This window comes from Lygodium microphyllum, chromosome 23 (genome assembly GCF_053477565.2).
Source record: "Lygodium microphyllum isolate KBCC chromosome 23, Lygodium_microphyllum_v1.1.10, whole genome shotgun sequence".
NCBI classification, from domain to species: Eukaryota; Viridiplantae; Streptophyta; class Polypodiopsida; order Schizaeales; family Lygodiaceae; genus Lygodium; species Lygodium microphyllum.
Window position 1 is genome coordinate 68,396,015 of NC_141157.1, and position 18,256 is coordinate 68,414,270.

Here is an 18,256-nt window from a genome sequence, read left to right on the forward strand (position 1 = left end):
GTGTTTTATGCATGACAGAGAAAATGCAGATGTGTGGTTGATGCTTTGAGCACAAAAATTTTGGGGCCTTTGACTGTGTGTGTCAAATTTTATGCCCGTGGGTACATGTACAACAGAAATTGTAGCTAAACTTTGGGATTTCTCATGTAATGTGATGCATATGCCCTTGGAACAGCTGTAATCAGTTGTGGAATGCTGTAACACATGGTTTGGTGCTTCTGAAAATTTAATTACAGATCTGAAATCTGTGCTTCTATGTGGTCATTTATTGCTGGTTGGTACTTGTTTGTACCTTGGTCACTTGGGTGATAGTTTGGGCTTGCATTTGCTGATTTTTCGGTCACATCTGGGCTGAAAATCATGGCTGGCAGCAGTGGCAGTAGCAATCTCATGCACATAAAAAAGCTTGAAGGAGCACATAACTTTGCAGTTTGATAAAAACAGTGGTACAATATCTTGTTGCAAAAGAGGCAGGCAAAGCCGATTAAAACCAAAGGGGCAAAGCTCGTGGACATGGAACATGAAGATTGGGATGAATTAAATGAGCTTGCACGCTCAACCATCGAGCTATCAAATCATGATGCCTTGTTGTTTAACATTGAAGGTTTGGATTCTGCATATGCTATATGGACTCGATTGGAAGAATTGTATGCACAGAAAAGTGCTGTAAGCAAAGTGTATTGGCTGAAAAAGCTTATGGATTTGCATATGAAAGAGGGTACAACAATGCCTACTCACTTGAGTAAGTTTAACTTCATTTTCAGCCAGCTGGTTGCCTTGAAGTTAATGATTGGTGAAGAATTTAAGGCTACGTTCTTGCTTTGTACTCTACCAGAGAGTTGGCATACATTTAGGACCGCTATGAGCAATTCTAATGCGATCCTTTTGTATGTTGATGTAGAGAGTGCTCTACTCATGGAAGAAATGAATCGGCAGAACAATACATCCAGTAAGTCTTCCAGTGCTTTGCATACTAGGGGCAAATCACAACAGAAAGGCAAATCTGATAGCAAGGGACACAGTAAATCACATGGCAAAGATGTTGAATGCCGTCATTGTGGCAAGAAGGGTAACTTTAAACGTGACTGCTACAAATGGAAGAAAAAGAAAGGAAAAGGCAAGAAGATAGATGATAGCAAGGAAGAGAAGAAAGAGAGTTAGCCTAAGAAGTGGAGTGTCAAAATTGAAGAAGTGAATGTAGTCACTTATGATAGCGGCAGTGATAATGACTTACTCTTTGTCTCTTCACACTTTAGTACACATGCTTTACTTGCAAATACGGATGGTGACATGCATACTTGGATTCTAGATTCAGGTGTTTCCTTTCATGCCACCTCTCATCGTGAGTGGTTCTTTGACTATACAGGGGGTCGACATGGTGTTGTCCATCTTGGGGACAACTATGCATGTGACATTGCGGGTATTGGTAGTGTGTAGTTGCAGTTTCAACATGGTTCTATCTTCACACTTCAGCATGTACGGCATGTTCCTCAGCTCAAGAAGAGCTTGATTAGCACAAGGCAGCTAGATGATGATGGATTTCATACTACCTTTGGTGATGGGAAATGGAAGATCTGTAAGGAATCTAGAGTGATTGCTAGAGGTTGTAAAGGTGATACTTTGTATCCTCTCCATATATCTAGTGTGTGTGACCATGTTGTTGCAATGACCGAGCAACCAAGTGTTTCTTTGTGGTATGGCCGGTTGGGACACATGAGTCAAACTGAAACGAAAGTGCTTTTTGGTTTGGGTTACTTGCCTTGTCTTCGTTATGCCGATTTTGAGCATTGTGATCATTGTGTTTATAGTAAACATGCACAGACGTCTCATAAGAAGTCTCTTTCGCTAAAATCTTCTCCTCTAGAGTTAGTACATTCAGATGTATGTCAAATGCTAGGGTTATCTTTAGGGGGAAAGAAATACTTTGTCACCTTTGTTGATGATGCTACATGGAAGGCATGGGTTTACCCTATTTGTAGCAAGGACGAAGTGCTTGACAAGTTTAAAAAATTCTTGGCTTTGGTTGAAAATCAAATTGATTAGACACTTAAGTATCTTTGCTTTGATAATGGTGGGGAATATGTGTCCAAGGCCTTTCATGCATTTTGTGACATCAAAGGGATAAAGAGGGAGCTCACTGTCTCTCATAATCCACCCCAAAATGGAGTTGCAGAGCGTATGAATCGGACCATATATGATAAGGTCCGTACGATGCTGTCTCATGTTGCATTATCCTATGGTTTTTGGGCAGAGGCTGTTATGATAGCCGTAAACTTGATTAATCGATCACCAAACAGGCCTTTGGGGGGGGAGGGGGGGAGAAGTTTCCCAAGAAGTGTGGTTGGGCAAGCCACCTTCGTATGCATACTTGAAAGTGTTTGGCTGTGAAGCATTTGTGTACATACGTAAGGAAAAACACAGCAAACTTGAGCCAAAGTCTTGTAAATGTATTTTCCTAGGATATGGTGATGAAGGTGAAATGGGGTATAGATTATGGGATCCCGAGAAAAGGAAAGTAGTACGCAGCAATGATGTTATCTTTTGGGAAGATCGCATGCATAAAGAGCTCGAAAAGATTGAGGAGATCGGTAGGGTTGTATTCCGGAAAGAAATACCTTTTGGACAGCAAAATGTGCCCGCTGTACATTAGCAAATACCTGCTGTAAATGAACCTACAAATGCAGAAAATAATACTGGAAATGTTCAGCCAGCTATTGCCCATAATGATGAGCCACTGGATGTGCAAGAACAGCAAGACAGCAAGCTGTTAATGTTGATTTGCAGGCTGAAATGCCAGGACAGCAAGCTGAAAATGGAAATTTGCAAGCTCAACAGCTAGCAAACAATGATCATTGGGTTCGGAGATTGTCTAGGGCTACTAGACAACCTGATAGATTCATTCCCGGTGCAAACAGTGTGGCTGATTATGTCATGTTGACAGACTGTGGTGGACCATCTTACTTCAAGGAAGCAATGGACAGACGTGACAACAAGAAATGGTATAAAGCCATGTTGTCAGAGATGGAATCTCTTGAGAAAAATGGCACTTGGGACTCGGTGCAATTGCTTAAAGGACAGAAAATCCTTCCATGCAAATGGGTTTACAAGATGAAGGTCACTTCTGGTTCCATGCCTAAGTACAAAGCAAGATTGGTTGCAAAGGGGTACAAGCAGAAACATGGAGTTGACTTTGATGAGATCTTCTTTCTTGTAGTCAAGATGACTACATTGAGAACCATTTTGGGCTTGGTTGCAGTTGAAGATATGGAGCTTATACAGATGGATGTAAAGACTGTATTTTTACATTGTGATCTGCATGAAGATATATATATGCAGCAACCTAAAGGGTTTGTGGCAAAAGGGAAAGAGAAGATGGTTTGTAAACTCAAAAGGAGTTTGTATGGACTGAAAGAAGCACCAAGATAATGGTATCATAAGTTTGATAAATTTATGTAGTCTTGTAATGTGCCCGCCCCTCAAATTGTGGGACACGTTTTAGCAGTCCATCGAGAGATATATCTAGAAGATGCCACCCGGCACTCCCATGGAATGGCATGGGGTTTGTCAACTAGGGTCTCTCGAGTCTGTCTCGCAACGGAACTTGTCTGGCCGTTCCCACTAGGATCGACTTGAAGTCCGGGTTCCTAGCAGTCAAGTCTTCCTAACAGCCTTCTAGCGTCGGTCGACAGCCGCTCCACTTTGCATAGATACAACTGGACCAAGGCAGACTCATACCGCACTTGGTTCAAAGAGAATGGGAAACGAGAGGGATGCATCGCTCGACCTCTCTGCCCCTAGGGCATAGTCCCATTCCGGGCCCCTAAAACAGTATGAATCAGGGTTCTAACCAACATTGTCTAAGGTCATCGTCTGACTTTTTCTAACATTTCTCGTTAACACTTCCTTTGAGGAAAGCTCTCGGCTAACGGAGACCACCCTTCCGTAGGATAGACCCATTGGTCACATCCACCACGCTTCCCTCGGGGGTTGTTTTAGTTATCTAATTACCTACCACATTATGTTTGACACATAAAAGCAGCTCCCTTAATTAACCCGTTAATCATAGGTTCCTTTACGTAATTTAGGGCACTGACACGAAAACAAGATAAAACAAGATCAAACACTTCCTTAACTTATCTTCAGATTAATCTTTGTCTTCCGCCCATACAGGAGAATTAAGTGTTCCTTTTTGCCTCCGCAGAAAAATCTTTTCGTCTCCCAGCAATAAAAACCTGAAGGTTTATCCTACCAAGATTCCGCCTTGTAACTAGTATCAAGGCCTTGAGATCCCATCTTGAGTCACATAGAACACTTGTGTAGGGTCTAGAGGCATTGGGATTTACGGCCAGAGTCCCCACTGGCATCCAAGCGTCCTTCTACGCCAAGTAATTTCCACGGAGAGACCTCTTGCGGCGGGTTTGATCCACATTTCCGGCGCGGATTCATAGCTCCCTTGGTTAGGGTTTGGCGGTTCACGGGGGGTAGCTAGCGCCATTCTTCCTTAATTATTCCCTTAGGAAATCAACCATAGCTGAAGCAACCAGCTTAATAACATTTACTAGGAAAAACATCCCTTTTGTTTCCATGGCAATCAGTCATCTCAGACCTGGCCATGCAATCATCAATCACAAACAACTTGGATTAGCATCCAAAACCACATCAAGCAATCACCTTGCTTATGATCCACCTATCCTTAGTAAGATTCTCTCCTCTTACCAACACAACTAGTCGACATTCACTTGGAGTTACCCTTTTCAAACAACCAAGCATAACTTGGGTTAACAATCCATCTTTAACAAGATCAACCTTTGTTAAAACCATTTCAACAGTTCCAAGCACCATGCTTAGCATAAATCAACTACCCTAACGTTCGCTCTCCCCCTTGAGTTAGGGCTTCACAAGGTCAATTTAACAAATTCCTTCTAGATCATTTAAATGACCTAAGTGATTCCACCTTGACCTTTATTAATCATGGCTACCAATTTAGGGTAAAAGATCAACCCATCCTAAGCCCTTTAATGGCGAATACATGCAATTCTACCTCTATTTAAGAATTCAAGATGCGCGAGAAGAATCTAGATCTTGGTACAACGTGGATATGAGCTATAGTTGCTGGAGGGTTGGTGGTATTCATGTCTCCGCTTGCATTGGATATGTTCCTAGCCCCGTTTGCAACTTCAGCACTTGTGCTCCTTGTAACTCATCTCTTGGGTGCCATCCTTGTGCGTTCCTGGTCTTGCAACCCTTGAGGTAAATTGACCGCTCTTGCCCTGGCGAAAGGAAGTGGTATGCGGGTTCACAAGGATTCTAAGGCCAAACAATGTGACTTCAACATGCATAACTCTTTTTCTTCTTTCACCCTTTCGCCAATTTGTTTTCCTTCTTTCTCTTCTTCTTCTTTTCTTCTTCTCCTTCTCTCTCTTCTCTCCGTCTTCTCTCCGTCTTCTCTCTCTCTCTCTCTCTCTCCTCCTTCTTCTTCTTCTTCTTCTTCTTATTGTTCTTCTTCTCTCTCTTTCCCTCTTTTTCTTCTCCTTTTCTCTCTCCCTCTTCTTCTTCTTCTTCTTCTTCTTCTCTTCTTCTTCTCCCTCTCTCTTCTCTTTCTCCTTCTCTTCTTCTCTCCCTCTCCTCTTCCTCTTCTCTCTCTCCTTCTCTTCTTCCCTTCTTCTTCTCCTTCCCTCTCCCTCTTTTTTTTTTCTTCTTCTCCTTCTCCTTCTCTCTCTCTCTCTCTCTCTCCTTCGCTGATCACGGAAGGGGGGGGAGGGATTTCCTGACGACGGGCCGTGATGACGCAGGCCTAGGCGGGGCTAGCTTCGACAAGGAGGGGGAGAGCCTGCTGACGAAGCTATCCGAGGGGACGCTTCTCGTTGCCTGTCCGAGGGGGCACTGTGCAAAATAACGAGGGGGGAGAGGACCTGTGTTTTCCCAGGGAGGAGGGGGAAGTCTTATATGGTGGAGGGGGGGAGGATGGCGCCTCCCACCACCCGGGGGGCTTGCATGCCCTCCCTTATCATTTACTTCACTTCCTCTCTCTCTTTCTCTCTCTCTCTCCCCGCCATGCACACGACAGGGGGAGAGATAAAAAAAATAAAAAAAAAATCTAAAGGGGAGGGGGGGTTCTCATGGGGGGAGGCATGGGGGTCACGGGGGGGGGGGGGGGGGGGAGATGTTACAAGTCTCAAGGTTTTCATAGAAGTCAAGTGGATCATTGCTTGTACACTAAGAAGGACGTAGATGATAGCTTGATTATCTTGGTTCTGTATGTTGATGACATGTTGATTGCTTGCAGGGATACTCATGCCTTGGACTCACTGAAGCAAAGTCTTCATGGTAGCTTTGACATGAAGCATCTTGGTGATGCAAATCACATTCTTGGCATGCGAATACTCAGAGATAGGTCAAAAGGATTACTCTATCTATCTCAGCAAGAGTATATTTTCAAGGTTTTGCAGCGTTTGAATATGGAGGGGGGAAAAACAATTAGGGTTCCATTGCCTTCATATGTGAAACTCAATGCAGAGGACAACCCTACATCTGTTGATGAGAAGGCTCAAATGGCCAAGATACCATATGTTTCAGCTGTTGGCAGTTTGATGTATGCTATGGTTGCTACACATCCTGACATTGCCCTTGCTGTGGGAGTGGTTAGCAGATACATGATAAACCTTAGTAAAAAGCATTGGGAAGTAGTGAAAGGTATTATGAGATACCTCAAAGGCACAAAGGAGTTGTGGATTTGCTTTGGAAAGTAGAAGGCATCTGTTGTTAGCCTTATGGATGCAGACTATATTAGTCACTATGTTAGTCGTGCAGACTGCAGAAAGTCCACTTTTGGATATGTGTTTACTTTCATAGGAGGAGCAGTCCCTTGGATCTCCAGACTATAAAAGTGTGTTGCATTGTCTACTATAGAGGCAGAGTATATAGCTGCCACTGAGGCATGCAAGGAAACTTTATGGCTTTCACGTCTGGTGGGAGAGCTTGGCATTACAGAGTTACCTGTTCTTCATTGTGATAGTTAGAGTGCTATCATACTAGCACGGAATCTTATCTTTCATGCAAAGATGCACATACAGGTGAAGTATCACTTCATTAGAGATGTACTTGACAGCAAGAGTATTGAGCTTGTCAAAGTGCATATAGATGATAATCCGGCAGATCTTCTCATGAAGGGTCTTTTAGCAGAGCGGTTTGCCCATTGCCGACAGATGATGGGAGTTGGATAGATATATGTATTTTATCTTTGAACATACCTAGACTTAGCTGATTTTTTTCTCCCCTTAAGGCACATTGCCTTTAGGTGGGAGGTTGTTGGGAATAAAGGGTCATCGTGCCTTTTTTATGTGCATGGGTATGAACACACCCTTAGCACATTTGTACTTTCATATATATATATATATATATATATATCTATTTAAAAACCTAAAGAGACACACTCGTCATTGTACCCAAGAACAAAGTGTCGTGCTCACTCTCCCCTCTACTCTGCACTCTCTCTCTCTTTGTCTCTCTGCTGTGTGAAAGCATTGCATATCTCGATCCTTGTGCTCTCTGTCGTAACACCAAGTGTCCCTCCACTTGTGTCACTTCATAACATGTGGTTAGACACATTTCTTGTGCTGCACCACTTTCTCTCTTTGCACTTCAGCCTAAAGAGTTCTCTCTCTCTCAATTACATAAAGTTTTCTTTGCTGTAATCTGTTGTACAATAGTTGAAGATAACCACAAAGTTGCTTATGTCCATCTTTGCCATCATACTTAACTAATTCATGATCAAACTCTCAAATTCCCTCTTCTCTCATAGCTATTTTTCAGGACAGCACACTTGTAAATTCACTTCAGCACCTCTTTTGAAGCTCTTCTTCCACTTTGGAACCATGAAGGAAGCCATGTCAATGTGCTATTGGACAACCAAGAAGAAAGGCGGTTTTTTCTTCTTTTCCTACTCTTAATTTGTAAAGAAATCAGCTTTTTTGGTACATAATAAGCATACACCTGTGATTTATCTATGCATATTTACATCCTTTGCATGGTCTTGTGAGAGTGACAAATCCTTCTCCTTGCTCTTAGGTTGATCGTGATTGAGCTTCAAAATGAGGAAGTCGGGGTTTTTTTTGGGGAGGAGGCATTGCCCATCTTTAACCCTTAACTTGTCTCTTTTCCTTTTATGTGTCTATGCCATATGGCTGTAATTTTGAACAATTTTCATTTTGTTGGAATATCAAGTCACAGACAAGCAAACATTTTAATTGTTAAGGATAGTACATTGTGCAGGCCTTTAACATACCTTCATACGTTCGAGTGTTGGACACCTTGGCATACACTAGGTTTTGGCCTTACACAATCGGTTCTGTTGTTGATTGCATGTCATTTGCATTGCTTCTATAAAACCCAAAGATAGAAGAGTGAGTGACACTAATGATGTGGTTTATTGAAGAACCTTTGATGTACAGTTTATCAACTCTGTGGTTAATCCCAAAATTTCAACCAAGTGGTCTAAAAATTATGCTGATTCCCATCCCATATATGTTTACAAGGGACTTCAAGCATCCAAATATGCGGGGAATAGGTTAAGTTAACACAAAAGATAATGCCAATTAAATGTGTAACATCACTAAGGCCCTTAGTGACGGGACAGGAGAGATGAGTTGCACATGTACATGCTGTCCATTGGACGAATGATTTCATGTCTACTAGTGAGCCTCATCAAAGGACTAGGTTATTATTTTAGTAACAATAATTCCATATGCTCCGTCCCGCAGTTCCCCTGAAAGATGCATAGTGACATGGGATGGGTTTTGGGCACAGGGACAGGAATTGCCATTCCTTTCACCACGAGAGGAAGCTGTAACATGGGGACAGGTCTAGATGGTATTGGGACGGGAAGCTATAAAATGGTTGTTTCATGTAACTATGGAAAGAAGTAATGTAACCTACTGTTGTACTCAAGATGAGCATTCTTAAAGTCCTTTCTTTTTCCCTTTTTCCTTGAAGACATCTTGTTTTTTGGATAGATATTGTTCTGCCACCAGGAGAAGACCATATTAAACATGGACTCTTTGGAACATACTTAAAAATATGAATTTACTAGAATTTCAGCATAAATGGGTAGGTGTTCACTAAGGCACTGCAAGTATTGGCACGCCAAGAGCCCTTTCTTACTCGCTCCTTTTTCTTTCATGCTTAGAAAAAATTGCCAACAAAAGGGCAGCCTGCACTTGGCTGCAAAGATAGGATTCATCGAACTTATCTGCATGAAATTATGCCATGCGTTCCAAAAATGTAACTTAAGATACATTTACTTTTTATGGGTGGGCTTTTATCTCATTAGCTATCATTATAGTATTTCAAGGTTGTTCTGCTACTTCCATCTTTTATTTGGAATTTCTGTTAGTTTTTGAAAAATGTTAACCAAATTTGTCTTGCAAACAGGTAGAATTGGAGGACAATGGAAGCACTTGGGTTAGCATGCTTCTGCTAGCTATACTATTTGAACATCGGGATGTTACCCGTTCACCTGGAACTATGCGTGCAATTCCTTCCCTTGCCATTCTTCTCAGATCCGAGGAAGCTATTGATCGGTATTTTGCTGCGCAAGCACTTTCCAGCCTTGTATGTAATGGAAGCCGTGGGACCCTCCTTGCTGTAGCGAATTCTGGAGTAGCAGGTGGGCTGATACCGCTTCTTGGAAGTCTGGAATCAGATATAGCAAACTTCGTTGCTTTATCAGAGGAGTTCTCATTGGTGCCCAATCCTGATCAGGTAGCACTTGAAAGATTATTCAGAGTGGATGACATCAGAGTTGGTGCAACTGCTCGGAAAGCTATACCCTCTTTGGTGGAGTTGTTAAAGCCCATTCCAGAAAGGCCTGGTGCACCTTCCCTGGCTCTCAGTTTACTAACTCAGCTAGCAGCAGACAGCAATACAAACAAATTGGCCATGGCAGAAGCTGGGGGACTGGATGCCTTAACGAAGTATCTTTCATTGGGTCCGCAAGATGCAATTGAAGAGGCTACAGCTGATTTACTTAGGATTCTTTTTAGCAGTCCTGAGCTTAGACGACATGAATCAGCTGTTGGTGCTGTAAACCAGCTTGTTGCAGTTCTACGTCTGGGCACTAGGGCCTCAAGGTATAGTGCAGCAAGGGCATTACAAGGACTTTTTACTGCTGAGAATATCAGGGCAGGAGAAGCTGGGAAGCAAGCCATTGTCCCCCTTGTAGAGATGCTAAATTCAGGTTCTGAGAAGGAGCAACGTGCTGCTATTGGGGCGCTGACTAGTTTATCAGCAGATAATCCTCAGAAAGCACTGGCTATTGCAGACACTGGAGCTAATGCAGTCGAGGGCTTATGTCGAGTGTTGTCATCAGATTGCTCATTGGAGTTGAAAGAAGATGCGGCAGAGCTTTGTCGAGTCCTCTTTGCTAACTCAAGGGTCCGCACCACTCCCACTGCATCAAACTGCATTGAGTCTTTGGTAGCCCTTTTGAGTGCAGACTCAAGTACTGTGCAACATGCTGGTGCAAGGGCATTGGACAATTTACTTGATGATGAGCAACAGGCTGAGCTAGTTGCGGCGCAAGGTGCTGTTGTTCCTCTTGTTGGGCTAGTGGTTGGCGACAACTATCCATTGCATGAGGCTGCAATCAGTGCACTAACAAAATTAGGAAAGGATAGGCCTCTTTGTAAACTAGATATGGTGAAGGCAGGTATAATTGACAGTGTCATTGAGATTATTCTGGTGGCACCAGATAATCTATGTGCTTTGATGGCAGAGCTTCTCCGCATCTTAACAAATAATAGTAGCATTGCCAAAGGTACAGCAGCAGCAAATGTTGCTGAACCGCTTTTTGCAGTTCTAACTCGACCAGGGCTCAGCACATCTGGACAGCATAGTGCCATGCAAGTGCTAGTTAACATTCTTGAAAAGCCACATCGCTTAGCAGGTTTGAATCTGACACCAAATCAGGCAATAGAGCCACTCATTCCGTTACTTGATTCTCCTTCTCAGACTGTGCAACAGCTTGCTGCTGAGCTTCTTTCACATCTGCTTGTTCAAGAACAATTCCAAAGAGATATCACAACCCAGCAGGCAATCGTTCCATTGGTGCGGATAACTGGACTTGGGGTGCAGAGTTTGCAGCACAAAGCGATCAAAGCTCTTGAAAGAGCTTCTAAAAGTTGGCCAAATGCAGTGGCAGATGCTGGTGGCATTATGGAACTTTCAAAGGTCATTGTACAAACTGATCCACAGCCAGCTCATGCCCTATGGGAATCAGCAGCATATGTACTTTCCAATATTCTGCGCTTTAGCTCACAGTATTACTTGCAAGTACCCCTGGCCGTCCTTGTGAGGCTACTAAAGTCAACTTCAGAAGCAACTGTTGTTATTTCTCTTAACGCATTGCTTATTTTAGAGAGGGATGATGCATCAAGTGCAGAAGAAATGGCCCAGGCTGGTGCAGTAGAAGCACTCCTTGAACTTCTGAGGTGTCATCAATGTGAAGAAGCGGCAGCAAGGCTCCTTGAAGCCTTGTTCAATAATGTTAAAGTGCGTGATATGAAAGGAGCCAAATATGCCATTGCTCCTCTTTCACAGTATCTACTTGATCCCCAAACAAGGGCACAACCAGCGCGACTTTTGGCAGCTCTTGCTTTGGGTGACCTTTTTCAGCATGATGGTCTAGCTCGCACAACAGATGCAGTCTCTGCTTGCCGTGCATTAGTAAGCCTCTTGGAGGATCAGCCTTCAGAGGAAATGAAAATGATAGCAGTGTGTGCATTGCAGAACCTTGTTATGCACAGTAGGTCAAATAAACGTGCTGTGGCAGAAGCTGGAGGAGTTCAAGTGCTTCATGAACTTCTCAATTCAAGTAATAATGAAACTGCTGGCCAAGCAGCTGCTTTGATCAAATTATTGTTCTCCAATCATACAATTCAAGAGTATGCTACTAGCGAGATAATCAGGGCGTTGACAGGTAGTAATCATTTGCATCCTTTATTTTGTGTCCTTTTCTGTTGGTAATCATGTTTGACAATAACCATGTTTGACAATAACCATAGTTGTGATTGTCTTGATTGGAAACATTATACCCAGTTTTGCATAGTTTGTTTGTCAATTCTATAGCATTCCTTTAGCATGTATTTATGTTCCTTCACCTATCATTAGGGCTTTGAACTGGCAAAACATCTCTAACTGTATTTTTTCATCTTTGCCTTTCTGTTGACTAGTTCTGCTAAGCAGTGGAACTTTTGAACCAAGCCAATAAGATGTTAAGCTGTTCTGTTCATCTAGCAGATGTATAAATCCCGCATTTGTCATTTATTGTATCAGCATAGTTTTCCAAAAATATTGAGCAGACTGGACAAAATAGCTTCTGGCATGATTTTTACAGAAAATACAGCTGGAGTAGAGGGGACGGAAAAAGGGACAAGGGAAGATATGTTTTAAGCACGAAATACTTTACTATGATTTGATAGAGACTCGGTTGAATGTCACTGTAGGGCATCATTGGGGAGAGAAAGGGGACTTGGGAGAAGGGTGTGTGTTTTTTACTTTTTTCAAGGGTTTGGGTGAGGAGGAGATGGAAAGAGGTTGAATAAGCTTGTTCCAACCCTTTTCAGCTTCTTTGGAACGAGAATTTTGGGCCACTGGGACAGTCAATGAAGACATGCTTAAGGCTATCGATATCCTCTTTTACAACTTTCCACGTCTTCGGGGCACAGAGGCGGCAACATTGTGCATACCTCAACTAGTGGGTGCTTTGAAGGCCGGTACAGAACTTGCTCAAGAAGCAGCATTGGATGCACTACTACTGCTAAGGCAGGCTTGGTCATCCAGTGCTTCCTCCACAGAGATAGGTAAAACACAGGCCATGGCCATGGTTGATGCAATTCCTGTATTGCAGTTGTTAATGAGGTCAGGTCCAGAGCATTTCCAAGAAAAGGCAGATGCTCTGTTACAATGCCTACCAGGAAATCTAGTGGTCACCATAAGACGCGGTCACAATTTGAAGCAATCAATGGGCAGTACTAATGCATTCTGCAAATTAACTCTTGGAAATGGTGCCCCGCGACAAACAAAGGTATGGATGAATTTTGTCTCTGAATATGGTTGTCTCTGCTCCTCTAAATGTAACATGCGGAACTTGATTTTTTATAAATGTAACATGTGAAAAAAATTATTTTCTCTAAGATGATAGAAAATTCAACAGTTTGTGGCTGTTACATAGTTGAAAATATACTTAATTGTTTACACAGTAGAAAATATACTGATTTGTGTGTTTTCTTTATGAAGTTGCTCATCCTATTGCCAAAATATATTTTTTGTTAAACTGGTGTGTAACTGCCCTTTAGCAATCACAAACTGTAGCATGTGCTCACACTGTATCTCTATGAGGGAGTATTTCTGCAGATTTAATGCTGCAAAAATGGTATCATTATTTCTCTGCAAAAATTAATCTCTCAGCAAACGACCAAACACTGTTTTTTAGAAGGATTTTTTGATTGGCTCCTTGACAGGTTGTGCCAAACACTAGCTCTCCTGAATGGGATCAGGCATTTACGTGGGCGTTTGACACTCCTCCCAAGGGGCAAAAACTTCGCATATCGTGTAAAAGTAAAAATGCATTTGGAAAGGTAATGGAAAATGGTTGTGCCAGTTCTGTTTTTGTGTTTACATACAGGTTACACACTAATTGTTACTTTGCAGGGCTCCTTGGGGAAAGTGACCATTCAAATAGACCGAGTTGTAATGCTTGGAAAAGTCAGTGGACAGTACACGCTTGTTCCAGATACCAACCGGGATGGAAGCTCACGTACTTTGGAAATAGAGTTCCAATGGTCAAATAGATGAAGTTGGGGTAGCATTCTACATGTATATAATCCATAGTAGAACTCGCATGATCCATTCCTTACTTTTCAGACTGGATCCCCAAGGCATATCTTGATAAAAGTATACAAGGTTTTGTATGTTCAGGTTTAATCGAAAATTCTTTTATTCATCATCCCAACATTGTGATTGTGCAGGTAAATTCAAAATCATCTCTGCGATTTTGAATGATCCTGTTGATGCTTTGTGCACTTATAAGCGTATGCAATTTGATTCACTTATATTTACACTCTGTAAGATCTTGGTTCTTTGCATTACCTCACAAGCAGGAACTGTCAATATGATGACTATCTTATGCAATCCCATTACCCTAACGAGATGTCCATATGGTCCAAAAACCTTACCCAGTCCAGGAACTGGCATGATCTTGATTGCTTGTTCCATAACACCAGAGGAGTTTAATCAAATGTAGAGTTTGTGCACATTGAAGCAAGGAGTCTTACGCTGGCTTTACGAAGTACAGGTTTTCTGCTGTGTGAGCCAATGGTACAGATGTCAACAGTCCATAAAGATCTGCTGCAGTAATGTGGTGCATGCACGATTTTGTACCTCTTCAGACTGTCCAATTTAAGGAGCTCATCTATTTATTATCATTCTTATTTAATCAGAGTGTAAATCTGTAAAATGGGTTCTTGAATTTCAGGCCTGTAGAAGGGTGAAGTTAATGTAAATCTGTAAAATGGGCACTTGAATTGCAGGCCTGTAGAAGGGTGAAGTTAATGCTTCTCACATCTGTAACCTCTTTCTTTTTTGGTGGGGTTGCCAATGGGGATCTGAAACATCTACTAAAATGGATATTTTTTGAAGTAGAGTTTCTTGTGTCATGAGAACAGACTAACTTCACATGCTTTTAAACAGTCTTGCAGTTGCCAATAAGTCGTAAGGACATGGGCAGCTTGGATTTTCCATTGCACCATCTAATGTGACTCCCAAATCGTTGGATTCACAGGAATGATCTCACAATCTGTACAGATCTTCAGGGAATGAACCTTATCTGATTTCACTAGACATGTTAAGACCTTTTAATAAAGCAGCTCTAGAGATCGTCCATCCTATTTATTGGATTGCTTTTGCCAAGTATAAGACAATGATTTTGAGATGGCAAATAAAAATGCATTATCCAACTTATATCATCATAGGGGATTTTTCAAATGCATTATCAATGGGTGGGCCTAAACAAATCATGCAACTTTACATGGCATTAGTTTGTTGGCTGGCAAATCTGCTATCTAAAATAATCAGTCAGTATTGGAGCCTGAGTAGTTGCTTGCTTAGTGTACAAAAGATTAAATCATGAAAGGTCAAGAAGAAAGTATTGAGTGGTGATTGAAAGAATGAAAGATTGAGGTTTCTACATTGTAGGATTAAGGCCAGTTACACACCAAAAAAGGGATGCCTACTTTGTAAGCTTTGACCAATCAAAACACTTATTTAAAGGTTGGCGTCCGTAGTCCTTTACACACTGGAGAGGACACGACCTGTTGTTTACCTGTTAAACAGGTGAACTCTCTGTCCACTTTTGGACGGGGAGTTTCCTTTGCCCACTTTGTAAAGTGGCGGACAAGGGTGTATTTTTTGCATTTGCAACCAATCAAAAGATTTATAAGTTTATTCTTTTTAAATTTTTTACAAACTGTGTTCCTTTGGTGTGTAAAGGTATGACGTCCATGTTCGTGCCCAATTTTAAAAAGTGCATGCCCACACTTTGGGCGGGGGTTGGCCGTCCATTACTTGGTGTGTAACCAGTCTAATCAGACCAATCGAAGATATTCGTACAAAAGCACTCTTGCAACTTTTACTGAAATATCCCCACATCATGAATAAGCCTAATTGATCACTTTTGATTCAAACCCAACATTTCATGTTGTATGGATAATGGAGTCGCAAGCAAATTCTTAGCACTCTTTCTATATTCTCTTCTTTTTGGCAAATTCCCAGGAGCCAAAAATGGACAAATAGACTGAAAAGACATTCTTATTTCTCCTAAAAGCTTTAGTCTATCACCATGTCACAAGATTTTATAAGATAGGGTTTTGCCCATAAATAACTTAGTTAGATGGGTAGTGATTGGCTAAGAACATCGAAGCTTGAAGGTTTGCTTTATATTTGATGCTCAGTCTAAGCACAAGAGTTTGCAAATATGTTAATGCATTTTCTTTGTTGTACATCTAGTGATGCATTTTAGTGTCCAATATCTTTTTTTTTCTTTATTAAAGAAGTATCCAATGGATTATATTAATTATGGAAATATATATAGTATCTTGAAGGATCACACATTTCCTTTACAAAAAATTCGTTAGGTTCTCATAACTTTTAGATATCTTTGGTTCCAAATTTTGGATCCTCGACATGCGTTTTCTTCTAGAGGTTCTTTCTTTATGTATATGTTCAAATTTCAAAACGAGATAGTGCCACTACTCACCACAATTGCAATAATACTCGTCATATTAGTGTGTGCTTTTGAAAGCATAGCACAATTTTTATGTGTTTCTTTGTGAGAATGCCACTCTTCATGGCTTTCACCATACGAACTTTGCATGGGTGTACACTTGTTTGTACATTTTCTGATAGCATTCAATTGCTTGTCTTTAGTGTGCATTAATATGCACATTTTCTCTCCTTAAGTTACATGACTATTGGAAAATTTAACGATGACATCATTTTCTTGAAACTCCAAAAAGTTCTCATGCATTTATTTCATTCTCTTACATGCCATTTATATTTTTTCCCAATTGCTTTAAAGTTTTGCTTGATTCTTTGGTCACAACAAAGTTATTAAGGACCATGAATTTGCATACGATTTGTATCTTCTCTTGAAGCTTAGCTTTAGATGTTTTGAAATCTTAGTACTTGTAATGCTTTCTTTGAGATATGAAATTTCATTTTTCATCTTTTAGAGCATCATAATACCACTCGAGGTCACATCTATAGAATCCTATAGTGCTCATATTTTGCACTTTCTTTTAGCCTTCCTACTAGCTAGGCTAGAGAAGGCCACATTCAATAATTGTTCAAACACCTCTTCACAAGTGCCATTGTTCGAATCCCATAGGGTACATATACTTAGCTAATTAGGTGGTCTTTGAGCAGATATTGTAGAGAAACATCAAGGTTTTATCCCAAAAGGATAGAATCGAAGGTCAAACTTTTGAGTCATCCAAAGGTTATTCCAACATCTATAGCTACTATTGTACCCTTTATAGTCGGATGGGTGTTCCATAGTAGCAAATAATTTTGCATTTGGTTCAAGGAGAATGATACATTTTTCTTGATAGGCAAGCATAACCATTGTTTCTATCTTCTAAAAATGAATTTGTTGATGCCTAGTTTAACTACAACTCATAATCTATCTAATCCTTTATCTTTTGAAAGCCACTCAACTAATCAAGTCCACTTGTACATAGGATGGGGTGATCATGATCTTTATGCACCCCCTTTTCACTCCACACACTTAGCTAGCCTTAATTATCTAAGCAATTTTTGCTACCACATTCTTTTGATATATACAATTAGTCTCATTAATTAGCTTGTTACACAAGGTTCGCTACACAATCTTTTTGGTATAATTAAACATTGAACAAGACAAATCATTTAATTTTGGTTCAATACCTTTCCTTTACAATCCCCTATTGAGATTCCCAATTCCCACAAGGTTGTAGTACCTCTAGTCTAGAATTGAAGGTCTTCTGGTGTAATGTAGTGATGGGGATTATCAATTGATCACATCCCTATCTTATCAATTGATCACATCCCTATCCTAGGCCATTTGAAGTAATTTTTGCCTCCCCCCTCCCCCCCCCCCCCCCCCCCCCCCCCCCCCAAAAAAAAAGAAAAAAGAAAAAAAAGAAAAAGAAAAAGAAAAAACCAAACCAATCCACTCCCCATAAAGCTCCTCAATACCTAAGGTCATGGAGCAATATTATGCTTACTCTACCACTTCGCTTTTGACCTTGTATACCAAGCATTTTATCTTTCCTATTTACTAGTGGGAGTGTTCGTGGTATTACACTATTAGTATTGGTGCAAATCCAATTGTCATCCTATCCTTAATTTAATTCCCTTTGTTTAGCAACAAGGTGAATATCTTAAGTTCACATGCAACACAAGCCAAAAGTAGCCATTTATGAAATGTGGCAATCAATCTTTCTTGAAACACAATAGATCAATCAAATATACTACTCACCTTCTATTTGTATGAATCAATCTAAAATTTTTCCTTTTTTGTTTTCCCAAGTTTGAGCAATGTACTTTCAATATTTTGTAGCGATGGTTATGTTCACTTGTTTGTTTCTAGGTAGCATCTATACTATATTATTTGAGCTACAGGTTCGAGAGGTGTTGAAGCACCAAGGAGCTCTCGAACCTGGCT

The 18,256-nt window shown here is 41.0% G+C and overlaps 1 protein-coding gene across 3 annotated transcripts in view; it reads left to right on the top strand.

The window, feature by feature from the left end:
* The window catches only part of LOC148016297 (protein CELLULOSE SYNTHASE INTERACTIVE 1-like), a 39,907-nt gene extending 25,900 nt beyond the window's left edge, over window positions 1-14,007 (top strand). For all 3 annotated transcript variants that reach the window (XM_087663932.1, XM_087663931.1, XM_087663930.1), the window contains 4 exons: window positions 9,430-11,974; window positions 12,621-13,081; window positions 13,518-13,634; window positions 13,708-14,007. In XM_087663932.1, coding sequence (XP_087520058.1) covers window positions 9,430-11,974; window positions 12,621-13,081; window positions 13,518-13,634; window positions 13,708-13,851 — 3,267 coding nt within the window. In that variant the 3' untranslated portion in view covers window positions 13,852-14,007. The remainder of the gene's footprint in view (window positions 1-9,429; window positions 11,975-12,620; window positions 13,082-13,517; window positions 13,635-13,707) is intronic.
* Window positions 14,008-18,256: the final 4,249 nt, after the last annotated feature.